This window comes from Penicillium antarcticum (assembly GCF_028974205.1).
Source record: "Penicillium antarcticum strain IBT 31339 chromosome Unknown utg000002l_segment0_segment0, whole genome shotgun sequence".
In the NCBI taxonomy this organism is placed as follows: Eukaryota; Fungi; Ascomycota; class Eurotiomycetes; order Eurotiales; family Aspergillaceae; genus Penicillium; species Penicillium antarcticum.
The window spans coordinates 2,339,579-2,358,741 of record NW_026695300.1 but is presented as its reverse complement, the minus strand read 5'-3'; the positions used below and the strand labels follow the sequence as shown (position 1 = coordinate 2,358,741).

The window sequence follows — 19,163 nt, the reverse complement described above, 5'->3', positions numbered from 1 at the left end:
AGTCGAGGAAGTGTCCCGATATCTCTTCATCCCGGACATTGTATTCTTGTGTGTTTATTTGATAATGGATTAAAGAAGATGACGGATAGAATTTATACTGGGTCAGGACGCTTCTCAGTCTTCACATCCGATGTAGACTACAATCGGGCCGCTCAAGCTGGACGGTTCAGCAATTGGGGCTTGTATGACCAGCGACTCGACGTTTTCTGATTATTGATAGTCTTCTTAGATCCTTAGTGAGTCGTGAGTGGAATCGATAGTGGATACTTTTCGAAATATCAAAATCTTGTCGAAAGACTATGCATTGAGTAATTGAACCTCTTCGATTAACTACGAAAAGTCCGCGTTATTCAAGAAAGTGAAGTGGACCTGAAACTAATGGAGTGGCTCGGTGAACATTTGATACAGTATGTGTTCTTCCAGATCAAGAATCAAGATGTGGTGCACAGGGCAGTTCTTCCTGCCTGAAAGCGATGGGGGCAGACGGAAAGTTGTAATTGAAGAAAATGACTGGCAAGTAGAAAACTTTCTTCAAAATGGCCATTCACCACCGACTCCAGGTGGTTAATATTCGTGACTGCGAAAGGGAAAGTGATCAAATTGGCCGCGTGCTTCTGAAGATGCAAAGGCCCTTTGAAAGAGGACCTGGTACACAGGTTCTCAAAGGGCCATCTCGCACGGCATTCCTCACTGCTACATTGGCCACGACCTATAAAAACTTGGGTTTCGATCTCCCCGCCAATGTTAACGTAGTGATGGCCTCAGGGGTGACAATGTGTGAAGAGCGAACGACGCTACCAGTAATTATATCACCGGGAGCAAAGGAATTGTTAAGAGGGAGAGCAAGGTCAATATTAAGGCCTCAATCACCCCTTTGCACTGCGGGCACCATATCATTGTCCTCTCGGCTTGAAAAGCAATAAAATTCGTATGTGATTATCGAGGCAAAGACTCAAGTTTGAGTTTCAAAAGACTGATTACGAGAAATCAGTTATAAAAATTGCAAATTCGCTTGAAATGGATCACACGTCGTTTTGGCCCTTGCTTGACTACTCGCCTTGCTAGTCTTATCTTAATAACTATTTATAGGAAAAGTAATTTGCTTAATATGCAGCGGGTATCTATATGGTTGTATCATTCGATTTATTCCCACGCTCCGCCAGTTAGTCCAATGGTTTCTGTATTCACTTGTTACTTGAATTGCAATATGTGATGATCACAATATTGAAGGAAATGCATTGCAGCTCCTGTTCCTCCATCCTCTTTCCTCTTCATCGCGTGCAACAACTCTTTGCTTGGGTTCGGATGAAATCGCCCCCAGGGCACAATCTAACCCCCCCCCCCATCTGAGAGAGTGGGTTCGTTCGATAGCCCAGCCCAGAGCGCAGTGTAAGCGCCCATCCGAGTAGGATAAAGCAGAGGGGCTGCTAGACACGGTACCAGCGGAGAAAAATGACGGGTCAGGGCCGTCTTCAAATTCCCCGGATTCACAACTAGACTCAAGATGCCGCTAGGTCCAGCTTGAGCGGCAAGTGCGCTGGCGAGAAATCAGTTACCGACCTTGCTGTTTTCATAATTCCGTTGCGGGTTTTTATTTCGACACAGAAGCTCCTCCAGATCCATAGCCCTGTTTGGAGCTGACATGTCGACGACTATTGAGGCCGTCCAGATAACACGCACCGAAGCTGGCGGCTCGCTTGCGGCAGTGTGCTTAAGTATTGGTACTAGAAGTTGGGTCAGAAGATGAGGCCCCAAGCAGTTCGTCGCGATTTGGAGCTCATGGCCCTGCGACGAGATCGAGCCGCGCCGCGGGGGGGGGGGGGGGTTGGAGACACCGGCGTTGTTGAAAAGGACATCGAGCCTGGTCTCGACCGCGGTGAAGCATTCACTACCGGTTTGTAGTCGTCAGGTCATCAAGCTGGAGAGGAAGGAATAAGATCGCTCCATCAGGGGAGGGTCTCGCGGCTTTGATATTGGCGATCGCTTCCATGGCTTTTTCCTCTGAGCGACCCGCAAGATATACTTTCCCTCCAGCTTGGTAAAGCATTATGCATAGTCCTAGACCGATGCCGGAATATCCGCCGGGCACGATAAAAACCTTGCCCTTCTGGCTAGGCAGATTAGCTTCAGTCAAAGAAGGCGTGGGTGGGAGAAACTGCGACCATGTAGACCCCATGGCTAAGAAAATGGGCTGAATGATCTTCAACTATTGGCGTGAAAACGGCGAGGGAAGAGGGCAGCTTCTTTTGCTCTCGGTTGAGGAACGCGACTGGAATGACTTCTTTGCGGATGAGACTTAAGGGCCCATGCACTGCTTCGCACCCTTGCAGGCGCCCCGGCGTTTATGTAAATATCGTAATATTACTAAGATTTGCCATTTAGGGATTTTGTAGTCTCATCGGGCCTCGAGAAAAGAGGTCCTTTACAAAAGAATTATGCTCAATCATTCCTGAGAGTTCAAGTAAACGATGTACATTCATATATATATCTATATATAGTATCGAGTGATTTCCCATCTTCGTAGGGCGACTTTGACTCTGCGCGGCTTTAATAAATCTTCTGATTGAATGAAAGATCATCAACGCGCTTTTTCTTCTAGTAAAAGAGCCGATACATCACATTCTCGCAATTCTCATAGTGGTGCTGCAGAGAAAACAGGTAGAAATTATGATAGGCTGTGTCTTCCTTTGCGTCAAGAACCAGTCTTGCTTATATCGAGAACGCAAGCAGGATACCGCGCTATAACCCGGTATCGAGCTGTCAGAAACATCCTGGGCTTATACATTTTCCCCAGCAACGTGGACCAAACAAGCAAGTCCTATTGGCACGAGCGTGAGGCTCTAGCGTCGCTTAGTCCCGCACGGACGGCTTTGACCCACTCGCATCGGTGGTAGAGTTACCGGGAGTTGGGCTTGCTGACTCGAGATTACAAGTACATAGAGAACCGTAGGCCGAAAGTGGTGTTTTTTAACCATGTAGAGCTATCTATATACTGACAGATCTACCAGACAAAACAACCCCAATCTAAAATCTAAAGCTTAGAAACCTCAACCCTCTTCCCACTCTCATCGAACTCAATCTTCTTCCCAGAGATCAAACTCTCCTGCAACGCACAGCCAACCCGTACAGCAGCAACAGCCCCCTCGAGTGACATAGGCGCAGGCAGGTTATCAAGACAAGATGCAGTAAACTCATTAGCCTCGGTGATAAACGCCTCGCGGAATCGGCCATAGTAATCAGGGGGGATCTCGCGACGAACACCCGTCGACTCGAACAGGTTCACCAAGTTCGACTGCGGCTGTGTGTTTATGGCGATTTGTCCGGTTGTGCCGAATACTTCTGTGCAATCCATTTGGCCCGCAGCCATCATGCGTGAGCAGTATAGTTGGGCGATTTTGCCGCCCTATATCAGTCAGTCTCATGGATATTGATAGAGATATATGTAGAGAGAGAGAAGGTTGGGGAAGGATGGAAGGGACATACATAAAACTCAACAATACCAACAGCATTATCGCGATCATTATGCTTCCGGAGATCAGGCTGCACAGCCGTGATACCAACAGCAGTAACAGACTTCACACGACTCTCCTCACCAAAGAACCAAAGCGCAAGATCGATATCGTGAATCGAGCAGTCGACAAAGATTCCACCGGAAAACTCGGCATAGGCAACGAAGAACCCGCTTGGATCGAGCTTGTCGCAGGTCTGTGAGCGGAAGACGGAGGGTGTGCCGATGTCGCCGTTGGCCATGCGCTTGTAGGCGTCGCGGTAGGAGGCGTCGAAGCGGCGGGAGAAGCCGCAGATTACTTTTTGATTGGGGTTCTTCTTCTGGGATTTGCGGTAGGCATCGACGACGGATTGGGACTTTTGGTGGGACATGTCAGCTTCTGGTTATCCTGCTGTTCGGTTTATAGAATGTATAAGAAGTATACTCACCACCTCGGGACTGGTACTCAATGGCTTCTCACAGAGAACATGCTTGCCCGCTTCGATGGCCTTGATAGCTTGCTCGGCATGAACAGTCGTAGCGGATGCAACGACAACGGCTTGCAGAGTCTTCTCCTTGGCTAGCATGTCGGCGAAGGAGAGGTATGTGCGGCAGCCAAACTCCTTCTTTGCAGCGTCTAGCTCAGCCTGTACGGGCGAGGCGACGGCGATGAGCTCGGCGCGTGGTGTGAGGGTTGCGAAGTGGCGGGCATGGCGCATGCCCATGCGGCCGATACCTGCGACTGCTACTTGGAGCTTTTCGGACATTGTGTGTAGGTGGATGGAGATGGAGATACGAGATAGACGATCGATAGAGAAAGTAGAGAGCAATTGAGGATTGAGAACTTGTTCAATGACAAGGGTTGGTCCTGGACCCCTCAATTATTTTCTGAGCTCTCCCAAGCTGTGTATGTAGTGTCGATCACGCCGGAATTGGTAGTTCTTCGGCGACGCTTACTTCGGTCTTTGCTCCACATTTCCCCCGCATTTACGGCCTTTGCCTTTTGGAGCAACTTCATTTGCCTTTTTGTGGACAAATCCTGGGGTATTTGGGCTTAAGTGGCTTATCCTGGACCAATAGGCGAGGGTTGCCTGATCAGGTTACTATCCTCTTCTGCATGTGCCAAGGAAGGACCTAGAATTCGGGTTTCTTTGCATCGGTCTCTTCTTCAATGTTGGGTCTGATTTAGTCTGCTATGAAATCCGAGTCTTAAGTGCAAACATTCGTGTCCATATGTATATCTATATACTTGCTCGCTGCTCGATTTGCCTAGACCTGCTGCTCCATCTTCAATGGCCGACTGTATCTTACGCGGCAGCCCTGTTTGACGACACTTTAGGAGAACAATAACAATTAGCACATAGCCAAGATCTCTTTTGGAAAAGTGAGCCTTCCCGACATAGAGCCTTCAGATCCTCGATTCGATTCTCTCGGCTCGAAACGACTCGGCCGTAGACGAGAACAATGCGACCACATGTTCAGAAAAAGTTCAAGAAATCAATAAGCACGAAATGACTATTCTGTCCTCGATGCTGTCAAGATTAGGGTAGGGTCATAGTTGTTGACGTCTCGAGCGTCAAGAAATCATGACCTAATCTGGTTGAGAGGACAAGATGGCTATACCTCAGCCGAATCAACTATCAAATTAGAAGAACTTGATCGAAATGTCACAGCAGAAAAGTGTGAAAGGCTGAAGCGTAGACGAAGCAACCCCGGATTCCCCGCGCTCGAGGGTCCGGGGTTGGTGGCGCCGAAAATTGCCTTGACCTGTCAACATCTCTCTGCTCCCATTCCAACTTCATTCAGAAATTATATGATGCGTAAGGCAGTGCCCTGGTGAGGACCCTTGAACTGAATATCCACACCTTGGCCAATCACTAACATTGCGCCCGAACAGCCAGGAATGCCGTCGTAAGTCCCTGCCCTTGACATGCATCTGAATATTGACTAATCACTCTTCACAGACCGTCATGTCAAGTGTAAGTCTCCGATCACTGTCACCGTACACGAACGATGTGTGTCGGGTTCAATTCCGAAACTCTTATTGACCACTCGGCATGGTACAGGTGACGGTACGAAGCCGGTATGTCGGCGTTGTGAGCGTTCAGGTTCGTCGTGCGTCTGGCTGGCTATCCCGTCCGGCTTTCGCCATGGCTCTAGTGCCCGATATGATGCCGACTTTGCCGATGATCAGGTCTGGGTGCCGATTGCTCAAGGTGCGTTGTGATCTGCTGTTGTGAACATGGTCGTGGACGATACCCTGCTTCATGATCTACTATCACTGTAATTACATTGCTGATGAAAAAAGTCGATGACAAGTATGTCGATGAAACGGCTGAGATCGCACGGGGCTATCTCGACTTAGGTGAAGTGCCGCCTTGGACAGTCAAGAGACACCGAAGTCAGTTCTCTGCAACTGAGCAGCTACATACAGTTGTAACAGAGCCTGAGCCTCCCATCGCAGAATCATCTATTTTGAGTGTCGCAGTGGAATCTCATTCGTCTGAGCATTTCATTCCTCAACCGAAGGATGATACCCTTACGACTTACTCGCCATACAATCTACAACATTCGCCGGCGAATAACTCTTCTCTCTCATCGAAATCCCCACATGTGTCCCACAGCAGTCATCATAGTCATGCATCGATCAACTCAATAGATCATATCCCCGCGGACATACCGCAGATCTATTTCAACGAGCATGAGGCATGCCTCATGCGGTATTTCGCGGTTCAACTCGGGCATTGGGTGAGCAGAAATGGTTGAAACATATGTAAACTGTTGACTGACTCTATAGTTCGACATATGCGATGGGCAAAGGCATTTTGCTTGTACCGTCCCAATGCGAGCACGCACATGTCCACCCTTACTCAACGCAATTTGTACAGTTGCAGCCAGACACCTGAGCCGAATCAAAAAGTACTACGTCGGCAATCAGGTGGTATATGGAGGGAAACCTCTCCCCAAACTAAACCCTGCCACGGCCATTGAATACCACAACCGATGTATATCACATTTCGTCTCTATATCCGATCACCCACGGGAAGCCCAAGATGAGAACCTCCTTGCAGCAGCAGTGATCTTACGATTCTACGAAGAAGTGGACAGTCAGTAATCACATATCCATATGATCCCCCCATAAAACTAACACAACCTTAGTAGTTCCCTCAATGGGCGAAGACACCGAATCAGCCCTCCGCGGAATCCAAATTTTCCTCGACGCCCAAGCAATCCCAGCAGTATCAGGAACAGGCCTCCGCCATGCCGCCTACTGGATAGCCCTCCGACAAGAAATAATCACCTGTTTCTCGAAACAACGGCCCTTCCGCCTCCCCCTCGGACCCTGCGATCCATACCGCAGCTTCGAACCAGCAGACGACTACGTCTGGGCCGACAGACTAGTAATCCACTGCGCAGACGTCCTCCAGTTCTGCTTCGGCTCCGAAGAAGTAGAACCCAACTCCCCAACCTCCTTCCACTACCACCCACCCTTCAACAATACCCCCAGCCACCGCAGTCCCTCAACAACAGAAACAGAAACCCGCCTCGCCCACTACGACACCCTAGTAGCATTTTCAACCCTCTGGAAAACCCTCGGCCCCCAATCCTTCGAACCAATCTACACCCGCGCTGCAGACCCAGCAACCGGCAAAATCTTCCCAGAACTCTGGTATCTGAATAACTGCCACGTCGCCGGGCTCCAACATCTAGAACTAGCGCAGATCCTACTAGCGGTATACAACCCACGCCTGCCACGGCTAGGGCTAGGCCAGCGCACAGCAATGAGATCAGTTGATGAAGAGATCCGCGCGATTGTGCTTAGGCTTTGTGGAATTGCCTTGTCTAATTTACATAGTCCGCCCGGCCTTGTCACTGCTAGTGTTGCTATTGGGATGTGTGGAGATCGCTTTTCAAAGAAAGAGGAGCAGGTTGCGCTGCTTGGGGTTCTTGTTATGCTTGAGGATGATTATGGGTATCGTACGTCTAGTATGAGGGAGCAGCTGGGGTTGGCTTGGGGGTGGGAGGGGGATGGGATGGAGATGGAGGTCGGATTGTGAATGAGCGGATTTGTTGTGATTTATGAGGTATGACTTAACAATATACTGTATAATATTGCTTTATATGAAGTGTTGTGGCTGTACGCGTGTAGAGTGTGAATTGTTTGGTTACTGTAGAGTGATATTGTCTTCTTCATTTTCCCCCGCGTGGTGGATGATTATGCCCGCGTGGTGGATGATTATGCCCGCGTGGTGGATGATTATGCCCGCGTGGTGGATGATTATGCCCGCGTGGTGGATGATTATACTGCAGAGTAGACTTCACATCGGAGGATTACAGCTATGTCATTTTACAGAAGGGTGAATGGGGGGTAGATGTTGATGTGAGTAGCTCAAACTTTCTCAACTTGGGGAATTAGGGCTGGCGGATGCGGGTAAGTCGCGCCGACGCTAACCAACCTAACGGGAGGGATTGCCATTCTGAGAGCGCATGCAGCCCTGCGAAACTGAGCTTTGGAGTCATTCTTAGTGTGAAACCTATGACGTTAAGCTTGACAGGTTATCACCCCAGTACAATTATATAATAGAGACCTACGCTTCTAACATCTAAATTCTGCCTTGCTACTTGCTACAATGATAAGATCTAGGAAACTAAGTTAAACTACAATGTGAATATAGTCATGTTCAATAGGTAACTCAGAAGAGCAACCATTCATTGACCCGAGTATGATGTGAGCATTTTTGATATGGTACACATACGAGATCCACCCTGCTCCTAAAGCGACTGGCCCCGAGAAAAAGAAAACACGCCTGCATCAAAGGAAATCACATTTAGAAAAAGCACAACGGTCCCAGATTACCAGGCCTCGGTATCAAAGTTCTCCTCGCCAAAGTAAGAGGCAACAACCGTACGGTCTGAGAACTTCCGTCCGGCCAGAGCCTTCAGGGCGGCGGTGGCCGACTCGGCCTTGTCGAACTTGACGTAGATCTTTCCGGCGCCGTGGCCGCGGCGGGGGACCTTGAGGGCGAGGACTGTTCCGAACTTGGAGCATTCCTCGCCTACGTCTTCGCGGATTTCTTCATAGTCCTCGTCGTTGAGGAGCTCATCGAGTGTGACCATGTTGAGGAGTTGCAGGACGCGGGTCGTCTCCAGGTCTTGGGATGTGGTCTTGGCGAACATCTGCATGGCGTTGACGCCCATATCCAGGCCGGAAGCTTGGGTGGTTCCGATGCTGGCGCGAACGACCTTGAGGCGGCGATCGCCTAGTTCCATGCCGTTCAATCCTTCCACGGCAATGGGAGTGGCAGCTGGGTCGGCATATTCACAGAAAGCAATGCCCTAGCGAGGTTAGTTTTGATATACATGACTGGGAATACTTCGAACTTACCCGAGACTCCTCGGTTGAGGCATCCTTGACCAGGACGAATGACTTGAGCTCGCCGAATGACTTAAGTAGCATTGTGACGGGCTCCTCGGGGATGTAGACGGGGATATTAGAAACGCAGATTTTGTTGGGTGAATCGGGGACTTCGTTCAACAGCACACCCTCCTGGTAGGGCTGTTCTGCGCCAGTGGGAACAATGTAATCCTTGGGCCTCTTTACATCAAGACCCTTCTCGCCGCTGTCTGCCATGGTGATTCCATCGAAAGCCAATGCAACTGTGGCATCATTGGGATCCTTGAACTCCAAGAGAGCAAATGCCCTGTCCTCGGAGACTTGAGCTGAGATGCAAGGATCGACATTTGAGATCACATTGAGACCGTTGAGCTGAAGATTGAAAAAGGAAATGATGCTTTCGCCCGAGGCACTGGGAGGGAGATTGTACACGAAGAGACGCTTAGATTGGCGGGAGTTGGAAGGCTTGAGGGCAGCGTTTTCACTCTCGCCAGTGGGAGGGTTCAGGAAGTCCTTCATGCGGCTGGGGTCCATAGGCTGCTGGCGAGGAGCTCCGGGAAGAGGGAACATTCCTACGGCTGTTAGTCAAACACATGGGAAGATATTGCTGGGGATATACCTGAGATCTTTGCTTGCTCGGCCGTGACATTCTCATATCCAGGAGGCTTGATGTCCCATTGAGTCAAACGACGTTGCCGGACCAGCACAGAAGGCACATCTGTCAGGTCGGGAGTAGGCTCCTTGCGCCGCGGAGGTGTGGCGCTTCTCTTTCGCTCTCTTCTCTCACGGTCTCCACGGTCTCCTCGATCTCCACGGTCTCCACCTCGGCCACCACCTCGTCGGTCATCAAACAAGTCCCGACGGGGTCTGTCGTCAAAGTCCCGGCGCCGGCGATCGCCCCGGTCACCTCCACGTTCGCCGCGTTCGCCCCGTTCGCCACGCTCAGCACGGTCACCACGGTCCCAATCTCTGTCATCACGTCGACCGGAGTAGCGGTCTTCACGTTCACGGGCACGGTAGTCGCGGCTGGATGAGTAGGAGTTAGGCTCGCGCTCGCGGCGGGAATCACCACGGGAGCCGTGGTGAGGCGATCGTGAGCGTCTTCTTTCGCCGCGATCAGCACGGTCTCCTCGTTCGGCACGGTCTCCTCGTTCGGCACGGTCACCCCGTTCGGCACGGTCACCTCGGTCTCGGTCTCGTCGCTCGTCGCGCTAGAATTGAGTTAATCGCCGGGGTTGCGATCAATGACTTGTTAGCACTTACATAATAATCGCGAGAGCGTCCAGAGTCTATAAAAAGTATGTTAGAAGATTGTTTAAATAAAGAAAAATCATTATATCTTACCCCTGGAAGAATAGGTATCGCCGTTCATGTTGAGCTGTGTTACGGAATTGGAGCTCTGTCGATTGCGAAGGGGAAAACTCACTGTCCCGGAGCTGCAGGCGGTCGGGGATTCACCGCCCGCAAGCTCGACGGGCAGAAACAACCCCTTCGAGATCGACGAATCTAAAGGGTCTCTTTCGAGTCGCAAAGATGCATTCAACAAGTTTATCCGAATGGCGCAAGCTTCCTTTGAGCTTGGGGGAGCTTTGTATCAATACAACTTTAAGATGCGGCCAGTCATTTAGGTTTGTCGTAACCAATTTGCTGCCAAACCCCGACTAACCCTGTTAGATGGCAACATCTCCCCGACAATAACGAATGGCGATGTGTTCTCTATGGCCGCTTCCTCTCCCTAAAACAGGACTCTGAATGTCTGTACTATCGCTCAACCTCCCCTCCCGATTCTCACACCCATCCCGCTTTGCAAACCCCCCATAAAGACGGCGAAGATCCGCTTGTCCGCATTATCAACCATTATTTCAACCTGACGCCTAGTTTAACTGGCCTATACTCCCAATGGTCACTGAGCGACCCAAATTTCAAGAAGAAGGCCTCGCAGTTTACCGGCATCCGAATCTTGCGCCAGGATGCTTGGGAGGCATTGGTCTCATTCATTTGCAGCAGCAACAATAATATTGCTCGCATATCCCAGATGGTTGAAAAGCTATGCACGATATACGGACAAAGCGTGGCAGAAGTTGACGGCCGCACGTATTACGACTTCCCAAAGCCCGAGCGGTTGACCGGTCCAAATACGGAAAGCGAGCTCCGCAAGTTAGGATTTGGGTATCGGGCTAAATACATCCATGAAACTGCTCAGACAATAGCTGAGATGCGGGATAAGGGTTGGCTGGATGGTCTTAGCAACCCCGAGTGTCCGGCATTCGGCGTGGAAGCCCAACCCAGCAGCGAAATGAAACCAGAAGGTCGAGATGGATATCGAGAGGCACATGAGAAGCTCCTAGAGCTCAAGGGAGTGGGACCTAAAGTGGCAGACTGTGTAAGTCTGATGGGTCTAGGCTGGGGGGAGTCGGTGCCGGTTGATACTCATGGTAAGTGGTCTCAATTCACAGTTTGATTTCTTTCTGATTGCGACAGTGTGGCAAATCGCTCAGCGAGACTACCGTTTTGGCAAAAGCTCCAGCAAGACCTTGAACAAGACTACTTACGACGCTGTTGCAAACCACTTCCGCAAGCTCTGGGGCAAAGAGGCCGGATGGGCTCACAGTGTGCTCTTCACAGCGGACTTGCGGACATTTGCAGACAAACTTGCCGCTACAAAGAAGGTCGACATTAAGCTGGAAGAGACCAAGTCTGAGGTGAAGATCGAGACCGATGTCTTGACTGCCCTCGCTGTGAAAGAGCCAAAGGAAGAAATTGTGGACGTTGAGGTCAAGGTCGAGGATATAGATGAAGCTGTCAAGACACCCAAGGGCAAGAAGCGCAAGGAATCAGACGGCATAGTCCATGCTGCTCATACGACAGACACTCGGAGAATTTCCAAACGTTTACGGCGCTGAGCTTGCCAGTGACCAAACCTGTTGGATTCAGCTTTGTCACATGGACATATCTGTAGACTATTATTTGCAGACTACAAAGTGATGAAGTTATACATCATGCCTGGTTTCAGGGATGTTTGTACAATAGAAAAATGATTCGATCAAGATAAAAGGTTTCTTCATTTATTAAAGCTAATCGATCAGCGCCTATAACCGTAGTTAGTACAACGGTCAAACAACTCAATGACAAAAGTGTTGTGGAAAGAGTTTGATCAGAAGTCCAGTTAGATCATCGAGATGGCATCCGAAAACACCATCTCTGACATAAGAGGTACCAGAAAAAATAGTATAACAAATGCGTTGTATCATCATGAAAAAATTGGGTTGGCTGAGGGGGAAAAAAAGTGGAAACTGACCTGATATTGGCGATGATGGGCGAACGGGAGGTTGGTCGACGTGAAAATAGTGAATTATTGCTCGAGTTGACATGGAAATCATCAATTCCAGTCAACTCGAACGCTAAAACAGAATTGCTGAGAGTTGAAGTTGCAAGAAAAGCGGAAGAGCGAAGAGATGAAGTTTTCCCGCAGAAGAAAATAAGCGAGACACGTGACCCCACACAGGCCGTCTTCCCGTCCACACCTTCTCCTCGGATTTCGATCTCTTCATCCACGCCGACAACCGACCAGATTTCCTCCGCCGGACACATCACCAACCAAAATGGGTCGTCTTCACAGCAAGGGCAAGGGCATTGCCTCCTCCGCCATCCCCTACTCCCGCACCGCTCCCGCGTGGCTCAAGACCACCCCCGACCAGGTTGTTGACCACATCTGCAAGCTGGCCAAGAAGGGTGCCACCCCCTCCCAGATCGGTGTTGTCCTCCGTGACTCCCACGGTGTCGCCCAGGTCAAGATTGTTACTGGTATGGAGTTCTGGAAAAAGTTCGAGTAAAGGAATCGGGTTCGCTAACATTTCGCGACAGGTAACAAGATCCTCCGTATCTTGAAGTCCAGCGGTACGACTCCCTCCGCCCGCATAATCACATCCGTCGGGTGAAGAGAGCGAATATTTGTGTGTGAAGAAGACTTTATGGGTGATTCCATGAAATACCACTTTCGAACCGCAATGCTCGACTCTCTCCCTGACACTGGTCGCAGAAATGCACCAGCAATTAAGCCTCTGCTTGGTTTAGAATATCTTGACTGACAGAGAGATTGGAATACAGGCCTCGCTCCCGAACTCCCCGAGGACCTTTACTTCCTGATCAAGAAGGTAAAAACTTTTTCTCTCCCATCTTTTCGTCTGATTCCACGCATAACAGGCTAACTGCTTACTCTCTAGGCCGTCGCTGTCCGCAAGCACCTCGAGCGCAACCGCAAGGACAAGGACTCCAAGTTCCGCCTCATTCTGATCGAGTCCCGCATTCACCGTCTGTCCCGTTACTACAAGACCGTCGGTGTCCTGCCCCCCACCTGGCGCTACGAGAGCGCTACCGCTTCCACCCTTGTCGCATAAGCGAATTTTGGGAGGATGTGTGGTTGACGGAGGGAACCCATCGGAACGTCGTAATGGTCGTATCTGGGGGTTTATCTTCTATTAGATACAAAAAAGGATTACGATTACCATTTGATACCCCGTTCATGAAGTTCTAGATTTTTGAGTAGATGTAGATTATTCCGTATGAGCATAGACATTAGATCTATTCGCATCTAGAACCAGTACTTAGATGCACTGGGCAACAAATTACAGTCAGTCTGCATTCTCTTAGCACTCCTTGGGTGGCTTTGGTCCTTTTTAGGGCTTGGCTGACTTGGAAGTTTCAAGCAAACTTCATCGCCGTTTCCTTCAATATTGACAAAACGCTGGGTATTCTAATGAAACATACACTGGGGCCTAAGGTCGCCGCCAACATCTTTATACGGGCTTGCAAACTTAACTCATTATCTCTTGAAGTTCACTCTCATCCATGGACAGGAGATTGCATCAGCATGAGCCGTTGTCATATCAACTCTGGAAAGATGATTCCAATTCTCCCGTCTCATCCCACCACTTTCAAACATTTGAGAGAAATACAACGATAACACAGACTTGAGTCAGTAAGTCTTGTCACATCCTACTACATGCCTGTATCAAGAGACTCACACGGTGTTGTACCAGGTACCTTGCAATAACAACCTAAGCCTCGAAGTTTTGACTTGCCGCGATCATGGTATCTACCGACCGTAGAGTGTGCGAGAGCCAATTGGAACGACAGGGTTCATACACTGAGGTCCAGAAGCATCGATGGAGTATCTCGCCTCAGTGGATGGAACTACCTCTACGCCCGCTTCTCCAAACCGAATTAGCACTCCGAGAGGTAGTTCAAAGAGAGCTGTCTGTGGAAAACTGGATGTCTTCACAAAAAGAGTCCAAGACAGAGGACAATAGAAGTCAAACACGAAAAGAAACAATTCAGACTGAGCTCCAAGATTTGAGCAAGAAATATTGGCTTCTGGAACGCGAATGGCGGAAGTATCGATATGAATGCACTGGGGCAGTACGCAGAGCGTTCGAATTATGGAGGTCCCACTCCAAATGGTACCTGCATCGTACCATTGTTGATTGCTGTGCTGCACGAGGCGGGTGCTGTGGTTTCAGCTGCGGGTGTTGCATCACTCGCAAGATCCCCGAGGGACGCAAGCTTGGGGTTGGGCACTGTACGGATGAATGTGAATGCTGCAAAGCTCGCATGTCAACAACAGGCCTTACTGAAGCTCAAAAGAAGGTTGGTCACTCGGCTTTCAACCTCAATCTGTCTACTCCCTACTTTGACACGCTCTGTAGAGCTTCCATTTGGGGGTTACCCCCCTTTGGCATATTTCCTAGGATTGGGAATAGCCCGTTTGAGTTGATTCGACAGCCCATTTACTACTTGACATTCAGCTTCAAGGGCGGAAAGATGGTCATCGGTCACAAGGCAGTTCTCACGAACATGTCTCGGTGCCAGATAATTATCACATGCCTCGCTCTCACCCCTGTGATGATCTTTGTGTGTTTCCTACTTTGTTTCCTACTTTGCTTCCTACTTTGCTTCCTACTTTGCTTCCTACTTTGCTTCCTACTTTGCTTCCTTCTTTGTCTGTTCACGATGGGGCCTAGTTGATAAATCTTGATACAAATCACTATTCACCGTGGTTCCATGCATCTTCTCAAACGTCTTCTAGGGCGCCTTTCTGGGATTATCCTTCTCCCAGTTGACACTATTCTATAGTAAGTAACATTTCTGCCAAATTCAATCCCCCGGGCATGACACCTGACCTTCTCTTACATCCCGTTGTCGACATTGCCTTCAAAACCTGGCACCTCTCTAGTCCTTGGGCACTTGAAAGAGTCTGAGTTTGCTATTCAACAGGTACACTCCTGATTACCTTTTAAGCCCCAGGACAAACGACATGACTTTCCAGTCTAATTATTAGTAAAGTATTTAGAAATCCATCAAGAAAAGAGCCCAAAAAAGAGCCAAAGAAGGGAATGTTAAAAATGCTGCAGACTGATATTAAGCATCAGTGTCAGTATCACTTCAAGCATCACTTCAAGGATTAGTTCAGCGATGATTTCTAGTAGAAAATGGACGAGTAGACCACTGGGGAAGCCTCGTGATGAGGCTCAAAATCTTGACTTCCTGTTTAAACCACTCTTGCCTACAGAGCAGCTGCCCAGTAGTGTAATGACTGTAATCCTGCAATTAAATTAAATTGTTCTCTTGTCACCAGTTGGTCAAATTATTCCAAAATGACTCCCATGGTCAACGGAACGGGTAAGACATGTTATCTAGGTCTACCCAATGAAGTATCGGGTACCAATATTTAAGAAAAGGTTCACCGGGCGTCTATCTGCCCTCCCCATCTTCAATGCATCCAAGTGAGTACAGGTACTGACTTCATATCAGATTTTCTGAGGAACTCGGTCATGTTTTTGTATAGTTATTGTTGTTGACCATCGCGCCTTTTATGTATATTTTTCGACATTGCGCCCTCAGCAATCAACAAAGATGACCATTCACTCCGTTCTAACTTCCCTAGCAACAGCATTACAAAGCTCAACCTTAACACCTGCAGACAGCAGGATATGAATCCAAAGGCGTTGAGTATCACTCAGCCGGTCATTCTCCGACTTGACCTCGGAAAACAGCACTGTCCGCGTCTCATGATTCCAAAGGAACAAGTCTGGGATCCCCCCGCCACGCTGCTGATACTCCTGCGCCATCACCTTGCAAATGGTAGCAAGAGCTTCCCCGCGGAAACATTGCACGATCTCAACCAAGTCCTCCAGATCGAAGGACCAATCAAGACCAACAGCACAGGGTTGCGCTTCTCCCTCCCGAGCATGGATCTCACGAATGATACGCTCTGCGTCACCATTAGTAATTTCAACAAGTCGATGATTGATTTCAGATGCACGAGATGGATAAAAGACATCCGTGTGTAGATCCAGCGGACATGTCTGAAACGCCGTCTGGAAGACGTTGGGCACATATGTAAACAGGATATCGTAGAAGAGGTAACCAAACTGCAGTTTTGGAGTTAGCTGACAGACCCTAGAGTCTTCCTTCAGGTTCTCATTCTCAAAGACTGACCAAAGTCCGAACAATACCACCCTCAGAGTGATACCCCTTCCAGCCATGGTCGCGGTACCAACTCAAACACATAGTCTCAACGCGACACTCGCCCCCTTCCCTCTCATCAACCCAAACAGTCGCCTTCCCCTTCTTCGGCCCATCATCACTATCAATCCGGATCCCCTCAACAACCCGCTCAGCCGGTTTCCCAAGCATGACATGACCGAAATCATGCTGCTCACGCTTAACAACCCTCAGAGCCTTCTCAAGCTTCGTAATCCGCTTCTGCAAATCATAATGAAAGATCAAATGACATAATGGGTCTTCCAACCCCGTCTCACACGTCTTCAACGCAATCCTCTTCCAATGCTTCCGCTGATTCTCCTCACTGCGATCCTGGGTCGGCGTCAGAGCAGCCATGTAATGTTCTTCCAGCAAAGCTTTACGCTGATACCATGCGCCCCGCCGTGCAGCATGGAAGAGTCGTTGAGCGAGGAGTTCTTCAAGGACTTCGTGCTCGCGTTTATGTTCCTTGAATCGGCCGAGCGGGTGTAGGCTTTTGTGGATTATTCGTGTGAATACCCATGCTGGCGAGAATCGGCGTAGATAGGCGCCTTCGCCGCTTTCATAGATGCTGTCTTCTTTTTGTTGTTCTTGGTTGACTAATTCTTTCCATCGGGGGTGATACTTATTTGCTAGGTCGATGATGTGCTGTAAGGATTCGGTTGTAGGTGGTCCGTTGAATTCAAGGATGTTGTCTATCGCAAATTGGGTTTGAATGGCGGCTTCGAATTCTAGTAGTGCTTCTCTAGATGCGAATATCGAGTTTGAGCGGCAGACGATGTACTCGGGGAAGTTTCTCTTGGACATTTTTGCCAGGATTATTGTTGTAAGGGATTTCTCCGTCCACTCGGTTGATCTGTAAAAGACTAGATGTACTCGCTCGAAGAGTGCACGGGGGACGGATGAGAGCCGGATACATCCACCCGTGTAGTCCAGTATTTTCTGGGTGAAGTGGCCATCTCTGTTGTTCGTGTCTTTGAGTCCTGTCTGTGTTTGACTTGTTTCGCGAAGGCCTGCCAGCAGCTCCTTCTTGCTTTTGCCTTGCACCTTGGCTTCTTTTGCGAATACTTTTAGCTCCTCGAGTAGCAGAAGGGATGCCGCTTCTTCCAGCGTTGTTATCTCTTCTATGCTCTCGGCGAATCTGAATGTCTCTTCGAGATTCAAGTCGGGTAGACTTCGCTTCATTTGCAGGTCTTCGGCGACTGAGAATAAATCCGAGATGTCGGAGTAATAGTTCAGTCGGGTGATACGATGCCATGCAGAGGTCTTGCGTAGGAATAGCCGCACATAGCTAGATAGCAATGAGATTAACGAACAGCAAAATGGGTTTACAAGAGAACATACAGGTATTGGGATTCATAGGATAGCTCCCGCCAGTGCCTGAAGATTTCCATTTCAGCCTCATCGAACAGATGCGATTCCTCATCCAGCACAGTCCCCAGTGCCAGATTGAACGCATCAACATAGATGGAACTTTTGCCTCTCTGCCAGACTCCATCCCGTAGTCTCACATGTAACCCAGGCTCAGCATCATCTTTAGACGTCTCATACTCCTCAATGGCATCCTCATCAGTCTTGATGGCAGGAAGCGAAGTCTCGAGATCCGTCTGGCTGCTAGGAATATATCCCAAATCTTCAGCAGCAGGCGCAGGTGTATCTCTTAAATCGACCGAAGGACTCGGACTAGGCGGCTGCTTGATCTCAGGTTCCACCTTCTCTGCATGGTGACTCTCACTCAGCTTCTCAGAAGTCCGCCGCCTTTTCTCAGGCCGCTGCGTCTCCCAAAAGTCCAATAGGGACATGGTGTCTCGATTCCATAGCACTCAGTCTCAAACGACCAAAACCCTCGATGTGTCGAACACGAGGACAGACGGTGTCTCGCGAAACCTGGAAACACGAGATCACGTGCAGATATCACCGTAGAGTGTTTGTCGCGTTTGCAGCCTAGCCAACAAGCATCAGCCTGCGAGCTGGCACGAAAAAAAGGTGAAAGTAACAAGAACCCATTTCAGAACGTAGCTATAGAACCCCCATCTATATAAAAGAGTCCAATATACAAGTAAGCCGAACAACCCATGTACCCTCACGGAGAGAAAGCAAAGAAAACGGAGCTCCGCTCCACAGCTTCCGCTCCGCAAGCCCACCTACATTTACACCTCCACCTCCAACAAACAGACATCACAACATACCACACCCTTCAGCCACCCAAACAAACCCAAAGACAAGACCAATTGACCTCATCAGCCTCCAATTTCCACAGCTACAGCTCCAATAGCTCCAACACCGCCGAACAATACGACCAACTCCGATCCCACTCCCACACCACAACCAAAAGAAATCTCTGCAATGGGCGAGCAAAACGGATCGAACACCCCTATGGGAGATACATCTGGTCTATTTAGCGCGCAGGTCCGGCCTGGTGGTGCGCCTGCACGGGTCTATCTTAACGAGAAGATTGTGCCACATTTGCTTGAAGGGATGAAGTCTGTTGCGACAGAGCAGTGAGTGAACCTTGTTCCTTTCCACCTGTATAATGGAGTGTTGATATTTGTTTCTCTTAGGCCTGTTGATCCTTTGCGGGTTCTCGGTGAATTCTTGCTGCAGAGGAGTAATGAGGTTGAAGGTGAGGGCAAGAAGGAGTCGGAGTAGAGTCAACGCGACGGTAGGGTAGGATGCTTTTTTGTTGCTGGGCGTTTTGACTTTCATGGTGCTGGCGTGGACGTTTTGATTCTGGAATTT

At 49.3% G+C, this 19,163-nt stretch overlaps 9 protein-coding genes across 9 annotated transcripts; 5 read left to right on the top strand and 4 right to left on the bottom strand.

The window, feature by feature from the left end:
* Window positions 1-1,642: 1,642 nt before the first annotated feature.
* Window positions 1,643-1,902, top strand: N7508_001867 (uncharacterized protein; the record flags this gene model as incomplete). The annotated part of the gene is made up of 2 exons (XM_058459933.1): window positions 1,643-1,705; window positions 1,729-1,902. The coding sequence occupies 2 exons, from the start codon at window positions 1,643-1,645 to the stop codon at window positions 1,900-1,902; spliced, it is 237 nt and encodes a 78-aa protein (XP_058323465.1).
* Window positions 1,889-2,176, bottom strand: N7508_001866 (steroid dehydrogenase; the record flags this gene model as incomplete). The annotated part of the gene is made up of 1 exon (XM_058459932.1): window positions 1,889-2,176. One exon carries the CDS (start codon window positions 2,174-2,176, stop codon window positions 1,889-1,891), a length of 288 nt encoding a protein of 95 aa, XP_058323464.1.
* An 855-nt stretch (window positions 2,177-3,031) lies between these two features.
* Window positions 3,032-4,254, bottom strand: N7508_001865 (uncharacterized protein; the record flags this gene model as incomplete). Its single annotated transcript, XM_058459931.1, has 3 exons — window positions 3,032-3,403; window positions 3,484-3,864; window positions 3,937-4,254. The coding sequence occupies 3 exons, from the start codon at window positions 4,252-4,254 to the stop codon at window positions 3,032-3,034; spliced, it is 1,071 nt and encodes a 356-aa protein (XP_058323463.1).
* A 2,075-nt stretch (window positions 4,255-6,329) lies between these two features.
* Window positions 6,330-7,545, top strand: N7508_001864 (uncharacterized protein; the record flags this gene model as incomplete). The annotated part of the gene is made up of 2 exons (XM_058459930.1): window positions 6,330-6,594; window positions 6,650-7,545. The coding sequence occupies 2 exons, from the start codon at window positions 6,330-6,332 to the stop codon at window positions 7,543-7,545; spliced, it is 1,161 nt and encodes a 386-aa protein (XP_058323462.1).
* A 796-nt stretch (window positions 7,546-8,341) lies between these two features.
* On the bottom strand, window positions 8,342-10,254 carry N7508_001863 (splicing factor u2af large subunit; the record flags this gene model as incomplete). The annotated part of the gene is made up of 5 exons (XM_058459929.1): window positions 8,342-8,824; window positions 8,874-9,454; window positions 9,502-10,093; window positions 10,146-10,171; window positions 10,227-10,254. 5 exons carry the CDS (start codon window positions 10,252-10,254, stop codon window positions 8,342-8,344), a joined length of 1,710 nt encoding a protein of 569 aa, XP_058323461.1.
* Window positions 10,255-10,415: 161 nt separating this feature from the next.
* Window positions 10,416-11,785, top strand: N7508_001862 (8-oxoguanine glycosylase OGG1; the record flags this gene model as incomplete). Its single annotated transcript, XM_058459928.1, has 3 exons — window positions 10,416-10,510; window positions 10,557-11,317; window positions 11,364-11,785. The coding sequence occupies 3 exons, from the start codon at window positions 10,416-10,418 to the stop codon at window positions 11,783-11,785; spliced, it is 1,278 nt and encodes a 425-aa protein (XP_058323460.1).
* A 699-nt stretch (window positions 11,786-12,484) lies between these two features.
* N7508_001861 (40S ribosomal protein uS15) lies at window positions 12,485-13,279 on the top strand (the record flags this gene model as incomplete). Its single annotated transcript, XM_058459927.1, has 4 exons — window positions 12,485-12,686; window positions 12,747-12,779; window positions 12,990-13,036; window positions 13,106-13,279. 4 exons carry the CDS (start codon window positions 12,485-12,487, stop codon window positions 13,277-13,279), a joined length of 456 nt encoding a protein of 151 aa, XP_058323459.1.
* Window positions 13,280-15,802: 2,523 nt separating this feature from the next.
* N7508_001860 (fanconi-associated nuclease 1) lies at window positions 15,803-18,226 on the bottom strand (the record flags this gene model as incomplete). The annotated part of the gene is made up of 3 exons (XM_058459926.1): window positions 15,803-16,312; window positions 16,380-17,715; window positions 17,769-18,226. 3 exons carry the CDS (start codon window positions 18,224-18,226, stop codon window positions 15,803-15,805), a joined length of 2,304 nt encoding a protein of 767 aa, XP_058323458.1.
* A 544-nt stretch (window positions 18,227-18,770) lies between these two features.
* Window positions 18,771-19,073, top strand: N7508_001859 (DPY30/SDC1 family protein; the record flags this gene model as incomplete). The annotated part of the gene is made up of 2 exons (XM_058459925.1): window positions 18,771-18,925; window positions 18,986-19,073. The coding sequence occupies 2 exons, from the start codon at window positions 18,771-18,773 to the stop codon at window positions 19,071-19,073; spliced, it is 243 nt and encodes an 80-aa protein (XP_058323457.1).
* Window positions 19,074-19,163: the final 90 nt, after the last annotated feature.